Source organism: Neolamprologus brichardi, chromosome 22 (genome assembly GCF_056152115.1).
Source record: "Neolamprologus brichardi isolate AB-2024 chromosome 22, ASM5615211v1, whole genome shotgun sequence".
Taxonomy (NCBI): Eukaryota; Metazoa; Chordata; class Actinopteri; order Cichliformes; family Cichlidae; genus Neolamprologus; species Neolamprologus brichardi.
Genome location: NC_142124.1, coordinates 2,060,083 through 2,077,740, shown reverse-complemented (window position 1 = coordinate 2,077,740; position 17,658 = coordinate 2,060,083). Strand labels below are relative to the sequence as shown.

The following is a 17,658-nucleotide window of genomic DNA, read 5'->3' as shown; positions in this document are numbered from 1 at the left end:
TTTTAGTCCAGTTTCTTTGTGTGGGCTGATCGCACTTTCACCTTTTTTTCATGTTTGCTTCACGTGTGGCTGCTCGTCACGGAGACACTGAAACTAAAACACTTAGTTTCCTTTAACAGCTTCAGGCTGTTTTTAATGACGAGAAAATCTAAACCTTCTTAGGGCCAGGACGGCATTTATGCTTTCCCTCCCATTAATTTCACATTTTTACCTCACCGTTAATTATTTTTTAATCTTTTTTTATTGTTTTATTTATCAATCTTGAACAGACGGCATCATTATAGGACTGATCGTCACTACGTGACTCTAACGAGACAGGTGAAAACAGCGACAGGTGCTAAGAGTAACACTGAACACAGGTTTTAACTGCTGGCTGCACCAAAGCGTCCCCAGCAGAGCTCTGTGGGCACTCGTTAAACTCCTAAAGCATCCGTGATTCCACATCAGTCGACACTCTCGCTGTTTCAAATGTTAAAATCTATTTCCTGCTATGTGCTCCATCTAACGTGACGCTCTCGGCCCGACAGACTGAGGCAGCAGAGCGTGGCGGAGCTGAAGAACGGGGGACGGAACGGGGGCGTCCTCGGAGGAGTGCGGGAGGTGTTCGGGACCTGGCTGGAGGACTCGAGGCGAGGGCGGGAGCTGCTCGTGGACAGAGAGAAGAAGATGGCGGAGGACGCGTCTGGAAGGCTGACCGGATAAACGGTGAGTTTTAGTTTCGTGGCGGCGTGTGGCGGCTCCCGAGTCATTTCTGAAAGGTTTGAGTTCAGCGAGAGCAGATGGCCGCTGAACGGTGCATCCACGGCAGAAAGTATTTAGCGCGTGTTATAAGGGCAGCGTTTTTTAATTAAACCTGCAACTGAATTGCATTCACTGGCAATAAAAGTGCTATTTCTTAGTTAAATGATTAATCACTTATTTTAGAAAATGCCAGAAATGACAAATGACCTCCTTTCAAGCAATTAAATGAAGCATGAATCACATCTTTCAGTGGTGCATCTCTGATTTTGGCCATTCTTCTGTAGCGAGAGAAGCACAAATTACCTACTGTGAGTGTAAAAGGTGGAATTTTTCCAGAAACCAAACTTTCGTTGACAAACGTGGAATGTTTTTCCACTTCTGCATTGTTTGCATCTTTGCTCTCCGGCAGTTTTCTTCATGTTTTTCCCTGTACGTCGCTGCTGCCTCGAGGTCAGTGCAGGATCTCCACCACAACAAACAAACCCGCACGGACACGAACATCCCTCGCAAATAGCTACAAAACATGTGCTTTTTTGTGTTTTGTGTGTTTCTGCTGTTTGTGCTCGCTGAAGCCTTCCTGCGGCTGTCTTTAAAACACACTTCAGGTCTCACGTTCAGCTTTTTGGCCGAAGCTGTCTGCTGCTTCACTCTAATCTACAGAGTCGACCTCATGAAATCAAACTCGACTTAAATTCATCTGGATCAAAGTTTTACAATCAGAGGCCAGATTTGCTTTAGTCTTAGCACAGTCATTCTGGGTCTCTGTTTAGTCACTTCCTGCTTTATTTTGAAACACTATTGAGCTTTATTCCCTCACCTGCATCTACTCACTTCCTGTTTTATTTTGAAACACTATTGAGTCTTATTCCCTCACCTGCATCTACTCACTTCCTGTTTTATTTTGAAACACTATTGAGTCTTATTCCCTCACCTGCATCTACTCACTTCCTGTTTTATTTTGAAACACTATTGAGCTTTATTCCCTCACCTGCATCTACTCACTTCCTGTTTTATTTTGAAACACTATTGAGCTATAGTCCCTCACCTGCATCTACTCACTTCCTGTTTTATTTTGAAACACTTGAGCTATATTCCCTCACCTGCATCTACTCACTTCCTGTTTTATTTTGAAACACTATTGAGCTTTATTCCCTCACCTGCATCTACTCACTTCCTGTTTTATTTGGAAACATCATTGAGTCTTACTCTTATCTGTTCCACCTCTCACTCTTACATCTTTGTTCCTGTTGGGGAGTTCTTCCTCCCCACCATCACCAAATGCTACTCAAAGGGCACCATCACATTTTTTTCACATTGGAAAAATAAATAAATAAATATTATAACGCCTTTATTTTACCATTTAAATCCCCTTGAGGTGTTTATTGTTGTGAACATTTGAATAAACTGTCCTCGCCTCTCGGTGTCCTGCTGGGATTGGCTCCAGCCTCGCGGTGACCGGAGCTGGCCGCGCGGCGAGGAAAATGGATGGATGGATTGAAGTGAATTGAATGTGTGGCTGCAGGTTTTACCACCTACAGATTGAAGTGATTTAACTCAGCGAGGCCCTCATTGGTCCCCCGTGTCCCCCCTCCCCTCCTCTCCCAGCCTGTCAGTGTTGAAGCCAACACCTCGATCCCAGGCAACAAACAAACCCACTCGAGCCAATCACCGTCTGTGTGTGTAGCTGTGTGAGTTTTGGCTACAACCGCTCAGCAACAAACACCAACTTCAGGAAAATTTAGGGAAAAAAACATTATTGGAGGCCCAAAAATAGCAACAGACCCCCCGGTGCGGTAAAGTTTGATAGATAAAAGGCTCCGCCTGGGGCAAAGTGTGATGACAGAGTGAGCCGGTTGTTCCCTCCTCTGTCTGTTCTGACAGAAGATTGAAAGTCTTAATGTTTCTACACGGCTTTCTGCTTATCAAAATAGAATCGGTTCAAATGATTTCCTCAAGACAAACGGCTGTAAACGAGGCAGACACTCTACTTCTTACGGTGTCACTTTTGAAAGACTGTCGCCACTTTCGGGTGCCTTCAAAATCAGCTCCTGACAGCTGGAATCAATAATCAATATGCATATCAATAAACCAACAGTAAGTGTGGGAGTGGGAAGTAAAACGCTTCCTGTCAGTGATATTTGAAAAAGGTTTCTGCTCCTTTTACCTGCCTCGCTTCAGTCCAAAAAAAGGCTTTATTTATCCCACAGGGGAAAAAAGCTGAGGCAAAGTGACTCGTGCACATAATAATACAACATCTGAAAAAGTAGTTCCTTCCCACATAAAAATAACAGAGGAACACTGTTCACGAAGGCGCCGGAGATAAATTACACCACCGCTTTGAAGACCAACTGCGCTACAGAAGCCACAAAGATCCAGAGCAGCGTAAAAAGTTATTTTTCCTTTCAGAAAACGCAGCGTAGTCTCTGCTTTATGCTGCGTTTGAATCAGACGCCCAGAAACTGAAACTCTGATCTCAGATGAATAAGGAACGCAGCGCTCTGCTCAGCACTAATAAAGACAGATTCCGGTGAAAACACAATAAAATAAACCGTGACAGAGGAAAACCTGCTGACCTCTACTGCGTCAGACAGGAAGTTCTGACAAACGCTTAAACGTCACGCTTCCTGCTCGACGTTGTGGTCGGTGCCCGACGATGTGGCGCTGAGGCACGGGCGCTACCTGGTGTTTGGGTAACAAATATGAGGCGGCGTGTTCGCTTATTAATTATTAAACATTTCTAAAGAAGATGATGCATCACGCACCATTACTGGTGTCTGGCTGGGAAACAGTCACAGTTGAAGTTAGCACTACCTTCAACCTTCTGCGTCAGTTTCTCTGCACATGGTTACTACAGAGTTTGCAGGCTAACAGCATGCTAACATGCTCAGAGGTTAAAATGCATGGGTTTAGCGTGCTAATTAGCACAAAATCCTGCAGCAGAGCGTGGAGTGCTTTGGGTCGTACCATCTCGATGTTCTGGAATCCAACACGACAAATGACAACCTACGGACTTATTTGCATAATTAAGATGAAGGAACTGACCTCACAGCCCATTGTTCCTTCAGTGGGCTGGTTTCAGTCATTATGCAAATGTCCTGTTTATAAGATTGAAACCTGCAGTCAGAGACTGAAGAAGTCACTTGGATGATGACGAAACGTTTCTCCCAGAAAACGCTACGTCCAGATGAACAGAATCAACTTTTGGAGATTTATTTTCCTGGATGATTGAGATGCACCAAGACTACGGACTTCAATCACACACTAACACCGACCTCTCTTTAGTCTGACTGCAAACAGACTTGAAACTAGAAACTGAGACTGCAAACTCATCGGGAAGTGTTTGCTGAGGTCACAGATCTGAGCCGGTTAAGTCGTGCTATCCAAGTAAAGCAGGTTCAAAGCCTATTGGCTTCATGATTCAGACCCAGTGACCAAAATTCAGATGGAAGAAGTTACAAGGCTTTGCAGAAACTGGAAGTCTCACACACTTTAGCATTCTGTTAAAAGCTTCTGTTCCAAAGTATAAACTTCATAAAATTCATGTTACTCAAAGTCTGGATGTAATGACGAAGCAAAGAAGAAGAAGACCAAAAGAAGTTGATGATGAAGAGACTGAAGCAGTCAAAGAAGAAGTAATATTCTCATCTTTCCACCAACATCACACGGTTACAGCGGGTCTTCTGCACAGACATGACGTTGACATCAGGGTTCAGGCTTCGCTGTGACATCCACAGAGTTTCGTCTTTGTCTCGTCCGGAGTCGAGGTGCAATCTGATTGGTTACCTGAAAACTGGACACAGATTCGGCTCGCATGTGTTTGCTGGAGATGTTTGCTCCATCAGTGTGCTGCAGCTGCTCTCTCCACCCCTCTGCTCCAACCCTCACCTCAGAAGAGGCCGCCGTTTACAGAAATGAGATGTCCAACATGATAAAACCCAAATCAAACTGTCCTTCTTCCTCAGTTCATGCACCAGCAGCTGCTGCAGAGCAGCGAAACAGGAAGAGTGTGGCTTCATCAGCGGCGCTGGGGGGTGGGGGTGGGGGGGTTGGTGATTTGGATCATGCGCGGGATGATAAATTAACACGAGCAGCTATCTAAACCCTGGCACTTTGTGGCGGCGGCCGCAGACTCGCCCGCTCTGCCAGACGCTCGGCTCTGGCGCCGGTTATCGCTGGAGGCCGAGTTCTGCTCTCCAAATCAGTTTGGCGCTCCGACGAGCGAGCGTGGCAGGTGAACGCTGGAATCCACCAAACGCAGCTGATGGAAAACCTGCTCCAGATAGAAGTCACACTCGAACTCTGGGAAATATGCGGCGCCGACTAAAACATGGCAACAGGAAGCTGAATTTTCTCATTAAACCTCCAACAGGATCGATCGGCGTGCACCGACTAACAGCTTCATCGCCGAGGCCACGTTCAGGAGAGGGATGCGCAACACCCCCCCTCCCCCGTTCTCAGGGCCTAACCATAACACTGCTCCCCTCACCCCCACCCCGCCTCCATCACATCCATCTGTTTTCGTACCCGCTGGTGTCTAAGCACAGACACACCTCCCTCTTCAAAGCCAACCGCGAGACATCGTCTCCTCCAGGTTGGACACGCTTGAACCTCCTCCCGTGGGAGACATCCATGAGGCATCCTCGCCTCCACATGGAGGAGTGGCGGCTCCGCTCTGAGCCCAGCCTCCCTTCAGGTGAAGCTCGTTTTTCCCTCCTCGGTCTCACTCCTGTGGTCAGGACCCAGAGCTCGTGGCCATATGCGAGGGCAGCTCAACCAGTAAAGACAGCTTCACCTTCACCACAGCCTCCATCAGTCTGCCAGTCGCCTGCTCCACTCCCCTCCACCCAGAGTGGGCACTCCACCCTTTTCCATCAGAGAGCGTGGGCCAAACCTAAACAACGACAAACAATGACGTCATCTGTTCATATGTGGACGCTCTATAGTCAGACACTCGGTTCTCCTGGAGGGAATTTCTCCACCTTTTCACTGCTGGTTGGTTTTTCTCCACCAGCTTGTTTTTTACCTCTTTGATGCCGAGCAGGCCGTAACGTGAGTAACATAAAAACAGCTCAGCGTGTGGACGGAAAACCAAAACTTCAGGCTGAAAGACACTAAACTGCTCTCCAGAGTTAATAGAAAACACGAGTGGGCTGCTAAACCACTCCGAATGACAGCTTTCGGATTAAACACAGTCATTTAATCCTTTGTTCAGATGAAAATATTGATTTGGTGCTGCTCTGAATAAACTATTAGAAGCATGTTTATACTCTGACAACAGACCACAAATCACAGCCAGTGAAAAACGGTCGATATCACAGCAACAAGACAAAAAATTGCATTCTGTAATTAATCTAAAAGCAGGAATACAGACAGAAAAGCACAATTTAACACACACCAGTCAATAAAATCCAAATTTGAGACCTTGAGAGGAGAAACTGCAGCAGAAATAAACTCCACCGTTTTCACCCGGTGCTGGTCTGAGAGCGATCGCTCGGCTTAATCAAAGCCGCCGCTCGTCAGAATAAAAGTCATTCAGGCGTTAAGCAAAACATACTAGAAATTAAACATACGTTCCCGTTCTTATTCTGCTGTAAGCGTGAGGCCGGTCTGTTGGAGAGGAGGCCGAGGTAAACGGGGGATGGAAGGGACAAAAACCTGCTGAGGAAATGAAGAACGGGAGGATGAAGCGAGGCGAGACGCGAGAGGAGCGAGGGCTCTGAACATCGGCTTTCGCTCTCGCGCTCCCTCCTTTTCCATTTTACACATGAGGTTAGGGGTCAAAGGTCACATCAGCAGGATGATACTAATAAAGAGCGCTAAAGAGTGATGGCATCAACCAGATTATATTAGGGAGTCGTAACGACCGACGGAGCAAAAACAAATTTCTGCAGCGGCGCTAATTGATGTCCCCGGCTCATCTGAGTGTGTGTGTGTGTGTGTGTGTGTGTGCGCCCACCATCCATTGTCCTGTCTCACTAATCACAGCAGCTCCGGGCTTCATTTAATCAGTGGAGCGCGGCGTCCTGTAATAACTTATCAACAGTCGTACCTTATAGATGAAGCCTTAATTGCTGACATGCTGCAGAGCTGCTCCCTCGCTGTCATCATCATGATGCGAAACACCGAGCGGCGAGGCGATCACAGTCACTCCCGCGTCGCCTTAATCTTAAAGAACATTCGTTTATTTCCATTTTGTCATTTTTAATAAAAAAAGGTTTTTTTGATTTGAAGTTGCCTAATTACTCAGAGCTCCCAGCGCTCCTGATGCTGCATCTGTGTTATTGTGGTCTCATCTGATTGGTCCATTTGAATAGGATAGTCAGTTTTACCCGTCGCCTGTAACGGGCTGATGGGGCTCTGTCGTCACCCCGCCGGGCGGCGTCGAAGCCTAAGTTTGAGAGCGAGGCGACGCAGGGTGTTAAAGGCGATTCCACAGGTGTGTCTGCTGCGAGGCTGACGGGAGCTCAGGTCGCTCCTCAGGTCAGACGTGGCATTCACAGGCTGTGATTGGCCTGAAGGGTGAGGCTAACTCAGGACCGTGGCTAAGAGTGAGTGTGGGTGGGGTCTGTGCTAGCTTCCAGTCTGAGGGGAAGAAGCTGTTTGTGAGTCTGTGGGAGTGAGACCTGATTGACCTGAGGCGAGTCCAGAGGGCAGCAGGTCAAACGGGTGGTGGGCGGGATCGATGAGTTTTAGTCTCCAGCTCTTGGTTAACGCGTCCGCGGTTTGTCAGCCTGAAGGCAGAGCGTCAGGTGAGGAGCCGGACCGGGAGCTGTGATTTCTGCCACCATTGAGCCTCAAACACCTGAGAGAAGACGCTCGCTAGAGACGGTCTGAGCTGCGGCGTTTGCAGGGACGCGCTGAACAAAAGCAGTTTTTCTGGACTGGCAGCAACACGTGAACACTCGGATAAGTTTCCCCAGTTTCACTGAAAGTTGTGGATCTGTGAGCGCTCGGAGGAACATCAGGCTGTCGTGTTCCTGCTGAAGGTTTTGAGCTTTGAAAGACGCAGCTTCCTACAGCTAAACCACTGACACTCACCAATTATTTCCCAAGCTAGTTATTAAAACAGAGACGCGTCTTTATTCAAAAGTCATGGCTGTAAAATTCACTGTAGTCATTTCTTCTGTCCCTGGACTCAAAAAAGCTCGAGACGAATTCGAGTCACAGTTCAAGCTGCACTCAGTTGCGTTCTCTGTGGAGAAGATGTGTCTGTATGTTTGTGTCTCGTTTGTGTCTTTGTAGCTGTTTCTTGTGTCTCTGTAGCAGCTGTACTCGTCTTAGCGCCTGACTCTTTGTTTGTGTCTTTGCAGTTGTTTGTTTTCTCTTTGTCGCTGCATCTGTGAGCCTGCTCTAACCTGTGTTCTGTGTTTTTCATCTTTTTGTATCAGTTTGTGTCTTTTTAAGTAACGTTTAGGTGAAGCTCAGAGGGCCCTGACTCTGGGCCTGACTCAGTAACACGCTGTCTGCGTATGTGAGGGTAATAAAGTTTTGTTGTGGCTTGTCAGCTGGTGTTTGTGATTAAACAGCTGATTGAGCAGCTGTTCGCAGCTGAAGAAGACATTGAGCAGTTTTTCCTCTTTGACTCGAGACCTGATGGATTAATCTGTGTCGAGCTCAGAGGAGCTTAAACAGAAGCCGCAGTGATGTTCGGCGTTGTTTCAGTTTTTATTTAAAGCGAGCGCACTGATCAGACACACTGTGGGAACTCTGCGTACGGTCCTGTGATGCAGCAGCTCGTAGCTCGACCTGAAGCGGTGGCTCGGTCTCTCGCAGCATGGCGGGGACTCTTCTTCACAGCGTCGCTTCAGTTTGAGGTTTCGTGTACGCACAGCTCTGTGAAGGTCCAGCCTCTCGGTCAGGCTTTATCTGTGGGTCACACGGTCCACTCGGTGACTGTGAGGTGCTCAAATCATCAGCCGCCCACCGCCGTGCTGACAGCTGGTGAAGAGGCTTTCTCCTGGCAACGAGCCATAGCTACTCAGTCCTTTCATATCTGTAAGGTCATGAACTTTAACCTTTAACCCTTTAAAGCCGGTCAGAGCAGCACGCTCTGTTTTGCGTAACTATTTTTAGATCCCGGTAGCTCTGCAACCACGTGAGCTAGCGCAATAATTTTTTTTGCATATGAAACCGGAGGAGTTGTACTTACATCTTATGCCATCAGCTTGTCCTCGGTCACAGTTTCCTTCCACATATAGCTTTGCAAAAACTGCATAAAAAGCATAAAAACATAATATTCCAGAAACACACTTTGCCGATCCGATCAGCTGTTCATAACACTTCCTACATTGGATTAGACGTCAGCGCGAACTTTTGCATGTCCGCCATGACCTGCCCGAAACCGGAAGTGACGTCATTTTCGCGGAAATGTAGTTTTTTACCATCAGGGCCTCATGAGCCTATACTGGTGTTTTTAAAAGTTATGTTTGACTTTATGACTTTCTGTGTGGTTTCTGGGATGCTTAGGACTCATATTGCACTGCTGGAAATAGTTTATTTTGATGCATATGCTGCTTTTTTGCAAATTTGCATCATAATATTTATTTTCATTTTTCCTGCAGTGTATAAAAATTGGTGTATTTCAAAAATAAAACTATGAAGACACTCAAAATAAATTTCCTGTGGTGGGAAACTATTTTGTGCAACTTTTTTGTATTTACAGTTTTGAGGGATAAGCCTCTTAAATTTCTCTAACTAGAAATATATGTTAAAAAAACAAAAACGATTTTCAATTTTTTTGTAGTTTATTGCACTTTTTTGCAATTTATGTAATCACTATGCACTTAATGCAGACATATTATTAAAATTTAGGCTATAATGGTTGTATTGATGTATAGCAACTTGAAATGCTCCCAAAAATGGCTCCACAGCATGTAAACATATAATATAAGCTCTGGCGGACTTGGTTCTATGGTAGGTCTTAAAGGGTTAAGCTGCTAACCGCGGCCTGTAGAGCGACCGCAGGGTGAGTTTGCTGGGACGTCCACCCAGCTGAAGACTGCGACACCTGAACGTCCCAGACCTGCAGACTGGAACAGTTTGCACAGAGCAGCTCAGACCTGCTGATGATCAGTTACTCGATGCTGTTTGACGAGCAGCAGCTGGCTGGAGTTTACCCACAGGTCACCTGCTGTTTACGAGCCGCTCGCTGTCCCGCCATATAAAACTGTGTTTGTAATCACAGCGACCGCCGGCCTCGTTTAATCTTCGGCGTGGTTTTGCTCTTACACAGATTAAGCGAGCGCGCCGCGGCCGCTCGGGTCTGCCGCTGTTCTCTCACAGCGTGTCCCAGTTCCCGGCGGCACCGGGCGGCCTGGAACGCCGACTCGGGATCAACGATTGCTTTTTAATCCCCGCGCGCTCACTCGCTGCTCTCTGCCTCTTTTTGTTTGCCTTTGTTTTCATTTTTTGTTCTCGTGACATTTGTGCCGCCGAACATTTGACAGGTTTTAATGTGTTTTTTACCCTCCTCCCCCCCTCCTCCCCTCTGTCCATTTCAGGTGTGAATAAGATTCGCCTCCATCGCCTCCGCCACCGCCGCTGCTGCTGGAAACATAGAAGAGGAGAAAACATGAAGAATGGAGCAACAAAAGAAGAGTTTCTCGATTATCTAATTTTTTTTCCCCTGTTCTTGTGTTTTCAGATTTTTTTGGGTTTTTGTTTTTAATCTCTTGATTGTCGCATCCCGGCTCACGCACAACATCCTCCTCCGTCACGCCGTCAGCGACCTGGAGCCTCCGCGGTGTAGATGTGACGCTCGCGCACAAAAGCACGAGTTTGAACACGACAGAGCCGCTGCGGCGCTTTACTGTGGGCTGCGCCCAAATTGAAATCTGAAGAGCGCGAGGGGAAATTCAGGGTCACGATCTGTGAAGATAATTGAAACCCCCCCCCCCCACACACACACACACACACCTTTACAGTGGATTTCAAACTGCTGCTTTCAGTTTTACAATAGTATTATAACACAACACCGTCGCACAGGCGTCCTGCAGACTCGGACCCTTTAACTGTGTTTTGTCTTCAGGGGGACAAAAGTCAAAGAAGTGAAGTGGATCGCTTCCACTCCCCCCGAGAATAAATCCACAAACGAGCCGGAAAACAAAGCAAGTTTAGGTGAACTGCAACAACAAACATGAAAACAACTCGTGTCCCTTTAAACCAAACCTCAGCAGGATTTATTAATTCCTCAGCGCACGCTTTGGGTGAATTAAACGAACAATTAGTATTTCACTCGTGCAACATATCAGGATTTATTCCAGTCATTCTTCGTCCTTGTCGCGGCCGTCCGTCTGCATCATTATGCAACTCTTTATTTCTCCACCTGAGTCGGAGGAAGTCACCAGGATGTTTTATTCAGAGTCTCTTTTTTTAAATGATTGTTAAACGTATTTATTAAACTGCCGAGCTGCAGCTGGAGCCTTTAACTGCCAGTTTCAGCCTTTACGTCGGCTCGGCGCTGCAGACGAGCGAGTCCTTCAGCGCCACAGGAACTTTCTATATTTACTTCCTTTTGTTGTTTTTCCACTGGAGTGTGGAGTTGTCAGCAGCACCGTATTAAAAGCTGCTTTGGTCGGCGTGACGGCGCACGAGGCTTTGTTCGCGCGAAAGTCTACAAGTTTATTCATGTTTCCTCAGATTGGTTGGTGCGTGAGAAACGATTCGCCGGCTAAAGGAACGCCGCGTGATTCAGTCTGAGTGCTGAGGAAATTTTTTTATCCGATGTTAGAAATGAAAAGAACACATTTCTGTTAATCGAGCTCCAACATACATGTTAAATTTATAGCTGTTAGACTTCAGTGGATCCTTCTCTTATTTCACGTTTTCAACACCTCAGAAATATGTTCGTGAGTTTAACCGTGAGGAATTTTTTTGTCCAATCACATGACCTGTTACTTCACTTCCTCACGGCTGTAGGTGAATCACCTCTGTTACAAACTATAGACTTTAGTTTTAGCTCCTCCCCTTTAAGTTAAAGTTCTCCTGATTGGCTGCTCCTTATAGCGGGAAATTGTCTCCTTTCTATGACATCACACAGACCCAAGGGTAGAAAAAGCTGTTCAGTGTTATTCATATAGCGCCAACCGTCCCCTTGCAAAGTAAAGACCTACAATACTACAGAGACTCCCCAACAATCATATGACCCCCTATGAGCAGCACTCTGGCGACAGTGGGAAGGAAAAACTCCCTTTTAACAGGAAGAAACCTCCAGCAGAACCAGGCTCAGGGAGGGGCGGGGCCATCTGTAGCGTCACAAACGCCGTATTTTACGGAGTTAAAGGCGGGACTGACGGACGTGGCCAAGGCGGTGTTGTGTGTGACCCGTGTTGCCGTGGAGACGAACCGGAGCACTGAATGTGTGCCTGCAGCAGCAGTACAGACCGACAGGGTGGATTTAAAACAAACAAACAAACAAGAAAAAAAACGAACAAACACGCCGAGTGCCAAAGCTGGGATCTGCTGCATTCTCACTACACTTTCAAAACATAAGGGTTCTTCTCCGTGTCGTTGTAAATAGGATATATATGTTTGTTTGTTTGTTTGTTTTTCCTGTATTGCTACAGATTTGTAAAATTTTGCGGAAAAATTTTGTTACATTTTGTAAAATGGGAGCAACTCGTCCCCCCAAAATCCTCCTGGTTTTCTTTTTCCTTAAAAAAAACCCTCTCGGCTTTTTTTTTTTTGGTTTATTTTTGTTGGACTTTAAAAAAAAAAAAAATCTAGTGCCAGCGTGTGCGTGAACAGTTTTCCTTTTTTTGTTCTTGGTGGTTTTTTGCTCTTTCCCATCTCTCTCCTCTTTTTGTACTGAACCAGAGTGGAGCCACTACAAAAAAAGGAAAAACAAGGAAAAGAAGAGAAAAAAAAGACGGACCAGTTGGCAATACTTCAGTCACTTGTTCATCTCACCGGCACTGGACTTCCGCCCGCCACTTCCCCGCTGAGAGGAGAGGTGGGAGGGAGAGGAGGGAGGAAGAGGGGGGACTTCGCTTCACATCAAATCAGATTTAAAAAACAAAACGGAGAAAAAAAAGCACCTTTGGACCTTTTTCCTTTTTTTTACTGTGCTGAAGTGAAGTCAAGTGCTATTATTATTATATTATTATATTATTATTATTATTATTATTATTGTAGCCACTGTCTGGAACCCTTTTTTGAAGAAAAGCAAAGGAAAAAAACAAAAAGAAACTTAAGCCAATCTGCACTTCTCGTTCCGACGAACATGCTTGTACGACCAAGTGACTGTCGTGGATCTTTGTTTCAAACCCGATAAGGAACAAACTGAGTATAAAAACAAAAAAACAGTCGAGAGACTTGAAGGATTCAACGGTAACGATCACGCAACTTACAAACTCGACAGTAAAAACCTGCAATCAAGACTCACGCTGCCTGAATCATACTTTGATCTGTTTCTATCCCTCCTCCTTTTCTTCGTCTCTCTCGTCTCCTCGCTTTCTTTCATTTTTCACCGTTTTCCTTCGTTTTTCTCTCCCTCTCTCTCTTTGTCGTCCTGCACACCATCACACACACCTGTAATAAACAAAAACAGACAAAAAAAAAGATAAATAGCCTTTTATTCGATACATTACTACATGTTGGCTTGGTAGGATTAGTTGAAACTAGTTCCATTCCTACAAAAAAGAATAATAGTAAAAAAACAAAATATGAGCTTCTTTATGTATTGCTTCTGCCGCTGTAGTGTCCTGGTCAGATTTAAAGATGATAAGACTACATATATCTGAAATACTGTATTTACAAATGCATACCAGGGCTGGCCTCAACGACACGACGGCAGGGGGAGGTTTCCAACTCCGTCCGCGGGGCGGCCGGTCGAGCTGTGCCGCGTAGCTCCGACCGCTCGTCCGAGGTGGTTAAAATGCTTCTTTGTTTGCTCGAAGTCTTCGCAGTTCTTTAAACTTGTAGCGTTCAGCAGCACTGAAGCTCTCGCCGCACAGCTGCAGGGCCTAACAGGAGTGCTGGCATCGCGGCGGAGAGCGCCTCCTGGTGGACGCTCAGCCTTAGCACGCTTCCAAGAGAGTTTTATTTTTGCAAGTGTATAGTTTTAATTGAATATTTTTCTGATGAATGATTGAATGTAATTGCTTTGGGGAGGAAAGGTTTACTGTCTGAATGTTGAAAGAGGAGGGAACCGAGCACACTGGCACCAAAGCGAAGGCGGTCCTGCAGAAGTTAAACGTGATCGTGTGGGAACTAAATTTGCTCGAACGCTTCCGCTAGCCCAGACCGGTGCCTCGAGTGAACCTCAGTGACGTTTGACACGCCACAAGTTCTACTGTAGTCTACTTTCAACTATTTTTATTTTATTTTGTTGATTAAAATATTTTTGGCCAACTTTTCCACATAAATTTGCACTTTTTACCTTCAAAGGGACGAAGAGCGATCGTGTCCCGTTTTTATGTGAATGTGTGAGATGCTAAAACCAAGGATCAAAATAGCCGTTAGCTAAATCACGAACTTGTGCTAATTACAATTGTTAATTTAAAAATATAAATATAGTTCACTACGAGTACCAAAGTACCAGGATGTAATGGGAATCAGGACCACCAGTTGATTTTTAGCCAATAAGAGAAGGCTACATCAGCAGTACTGGTGATGTCATTCTGGCTTGCTAATAGCAGCGACTTTAAGTTTGCTGCAGCTAGCACAACAATCATGGTTCACTTTTGCAGTTTCATTTATAAAAAATCCCGCTAAAAAATTAAAGCACCTCTAAAATAAGCCTTAAAAAGCCTTTGAAGCTAACTGACGGCTTGTAGGTTCGCAGTCTTAAAGAGGTTTGTCTCAAATTTATGCTTGTTTATTTTTAGCGCACGCTGACGAGTGGAGGTGTGCAGCACCCAGGTGGCTTGTAAATGTACGTAATCGACAATCGCGATTAAATGTTGCAATCGTCGTTTCCTGTGAGCGTAAACTTGGGGAAACTGCCCCGGTCACGACGAGGGGATGAACAAAGCGGCGTGCAGTGCGACCGGTGTGCTCCGTCCTTCCTTCCTTTAAACTTGCTCCGTTGTATCGCGGCGAGCGCCTGGTTTCCTCAAAAAAGCTTTTTATGCAGCGACTGTCAAGTTTTGAAGAGCAGCGAGGTTCAGACGTTTGCGGGGTGGGGGGACACGTCGAGGCTGAACTCCTTTACCGTCCCTGAAGTTCGCTCTGATGATGGCTCTGTTGTTTTCTGTTTACCGGTTTCAAGCACAAAAGTTAAAGAGCAATGCAGTCTTCTGGTTTTCTTTGATATATTTCCATCTCTGAAATATTGATATTGCATCAGAGTTTCTGAACTAGACTCTGGACTTTGAGCACGTCATTCCTGCTATCAGAGCAAATCTGCGCTCTGATCCAGACTCCGTTGTCGAGCAAACTTCAAGGGTGTTTATCCGTCCTCAGTCTCCAGCTGTCCTCAGTTTTGAAATTCAAGTCGCTGTCACATGTGAACCAAGAATGAAAAAGTAGAAAATAGGCTGTAGAGAGCTGATATCTTCTTCATTTGACTGCTTTTTTAGCTCACTTCAGAAGCTCAGCGAAGGAATTTTAAGACGTGAGACAATCAAGACGTGACTTCTGCAAAAGTATTTTAGCTTTAGAGAAACCTTCCGCTGTTCGACAAGTTGAATCAGATCCAGTTTCTGGAAGTTTTGCGTATGCAAATCATCAAACTCACTGCATTCTTTCAAGCTGTGTTTTTAAATCTTGGTTCACGTGTGAAAAGAAGTCAAATGAAGGGATAAGTGCTCAAACGCTCCTGCAAAAAAATGCACAAAAAAATTAATCAACCGAGAAAAATAGACTTTACAAAGCCAAGCGTCACTTTGGGGAAAACCAGGTGCTCTGATTGTGTTTTAAGGGGAGTTGAGGCCAGCCCTGCTTCATAACTGAGGTTCTGCTTCTTCTACTACTGCTACTATCTAACAACAACCCTGGGCACAAAAACAGGCCTGAACACTTTCAAATCCTCCAGCACTCGATTTTTAACTTCACATACCAGCATCTTTGAACCCAAACTGATTTGGAGCACCAGCTTGTTTTTGTTTCGTCCTCGACGCCACAAAGACGCTTCCCTTCCCGGCCCAAAAGTGAACTCGTCCTGACTCAGCTGGGTTCGCGGGCTGGCGGCGTCTCTGGGGTCCGTCGGGTTAAAAGAAAATAAGAGCCATGAATATTTGTTTTTGCGTTGTTTGAAAAGCATTCGAGCTCTGTTTCTGTCGCCCAGGCCAGCAAAACAACCTGTTGATGTCTGCTGTATTTCAATAAAACACAGCCTTTTTCAAAGGGTACACCCTGTTCTCACTGTGTCTGTGTGACGTGGTCTGAATGCAGCGAACAGCGGCACACGTGCATCATATGGACGCTGCATTCTGCTCTGACTCACCTGCTTGTGAAATCCTGACAGCTTTAAAACAAAACGGAGGGAGAAATGGTCTGCAGCCACTTCAGAGAAGGGCCGATGGCGTGGAAAAGCTCCAGCCTTTCACATAATCTCTGGTGTTTGCACACACAGTCCTTTTATTTCAGCTTCACAGGCAACATCAGCGCCCTGCCAAGTGTCCAAAAAACACTATTTATTAGTTCTGATCATTATGGCCTAAAATCAAGATTATTTTTGTATAACAAATTAATATAATTACGCCTGAGTCACATGGCACGCCCCTGGTAACCTCTGGTTGCTAGGTAAAAATGTGCATTACTGGACCGGTTGGTGAGTGGTTGCTGGAGGTTGCACCATGATCGTCGTAACCGGTTGGCTGTGGACGACTGCAAACTAGGGCTGCCACAAACAATTATTTTGATAGTCGACTAGTCAGATCATCATCCATTGGACATAAAACGTACAGCTTATTGCACCAGCAGCATCTGCTCTTATATAACTATCATTAGCTTACAGCTTTAAGTGTTTAAGGTCTGTGCTAACTAAAAATAAAGATAAGATGATAATTTATTAAATTTTAATGAAATTTGCAGATTGTTTCGGTGGAGTTTAATAATCTCCTTGCTATCTAAAATATAACAGGACACCGGAGTAAATTCTCGAGCATCTCACACTTCTGATAATCAGCTGTCTGCTTGACGTTTATTCAGCTGTGTAAAAACTATAACTTTAATCTCAGCCAAACCGATTTACTCAGGAACAAATAAAACACTAAAAAAAGTCAAACAATAACATTTTTAAGTTATCTAAGTGACTTATATATCATGCTTAACCTGAGTAGCGAAAGACGGCGGTGGGTTTGAAAACGATTTGCGGGAGTCCGGTGTTCTCACGGCTCTAGTTAGCCTTGCCCCCGGCTAGCTATCGAGCTAGTGGCTAACAGACATCTCCGAAAACGTCGGAGCGCTTTTGAAAATATGTGGTGTCTTGATAAACTGAGCAGATATTTGAGGTTTACACAGCTACATTCTCGCCTGAAAATATGTTAAACGTTTATTTTGTGACCCAGAAAGAATAATAAGAGTAATATTAAAACTAACTAGCTGCCGCCATTGTTGGAAACTGAGCTGGGCTGCGCTATGAATTCTGGGACACAGCTTCTTCTTCTTCGGGGTTTAACGGCAGCTGGCATCCTTGTACATGCAGTGCTGCCATCTTCTGTTTCAGTCCGTTATTACACTCTTAAATCCTACTACTTATTCCTGCGTCTTTTGGGATCTTACAAAGCTTCAAACGACGCGTCGACTATTAAATCAGTCGTCGACGATTTTGATAGTCGACGTAATCATGACTAGTCGACTAATCGTGGCAGCCCTACTGCAAACGCTTACGAGCCGCAGTGACGAGACTAGAGAACATTTGCATGCAAACTTGAACCTGCACCTTTTAAAATTAGTTCATCACAGCGTGAGGCACGACTCTTACTTTGAAGGCCTGTCTGCGTTTCCTGTTTGTGTCGCACTTTCGTTTGCAGC

The 17,658-nt window shown here is 45.5% G+C and overlaps 1 protein-coding gene across 4 annotated transcripts in view; it reads left to right on the top strand.

The window, feature by feature from the left end:
* Positions 1–10,704, top strand: part of LOC102785092 (zinc fingers and homeoboxes protein 2-like) — a 130,663-nt gene extending 119,959 nt beyond the window's left edge. For all 4 annotated transcript variants that reach the window (XM_087835588.1, XM_087835591.1, XM_087835590.1 and 1 more), the window contains 2 exons: positions 528–705; positions 10,242–10,704. In XM_087835588.1, coding sequence (XP_087691714.1) covers positions 528–702 — 175 coding nt within the window. In that variant the 3' untranslated portion in view covers positions 703–705; positions 10,242–10,704. The remainder of the gene's footprint in view (positions 1–527; positions 706–10,241) is intronic.
* Positions 10,705–17,658: the final 6,954 nt, after the last annotated feature.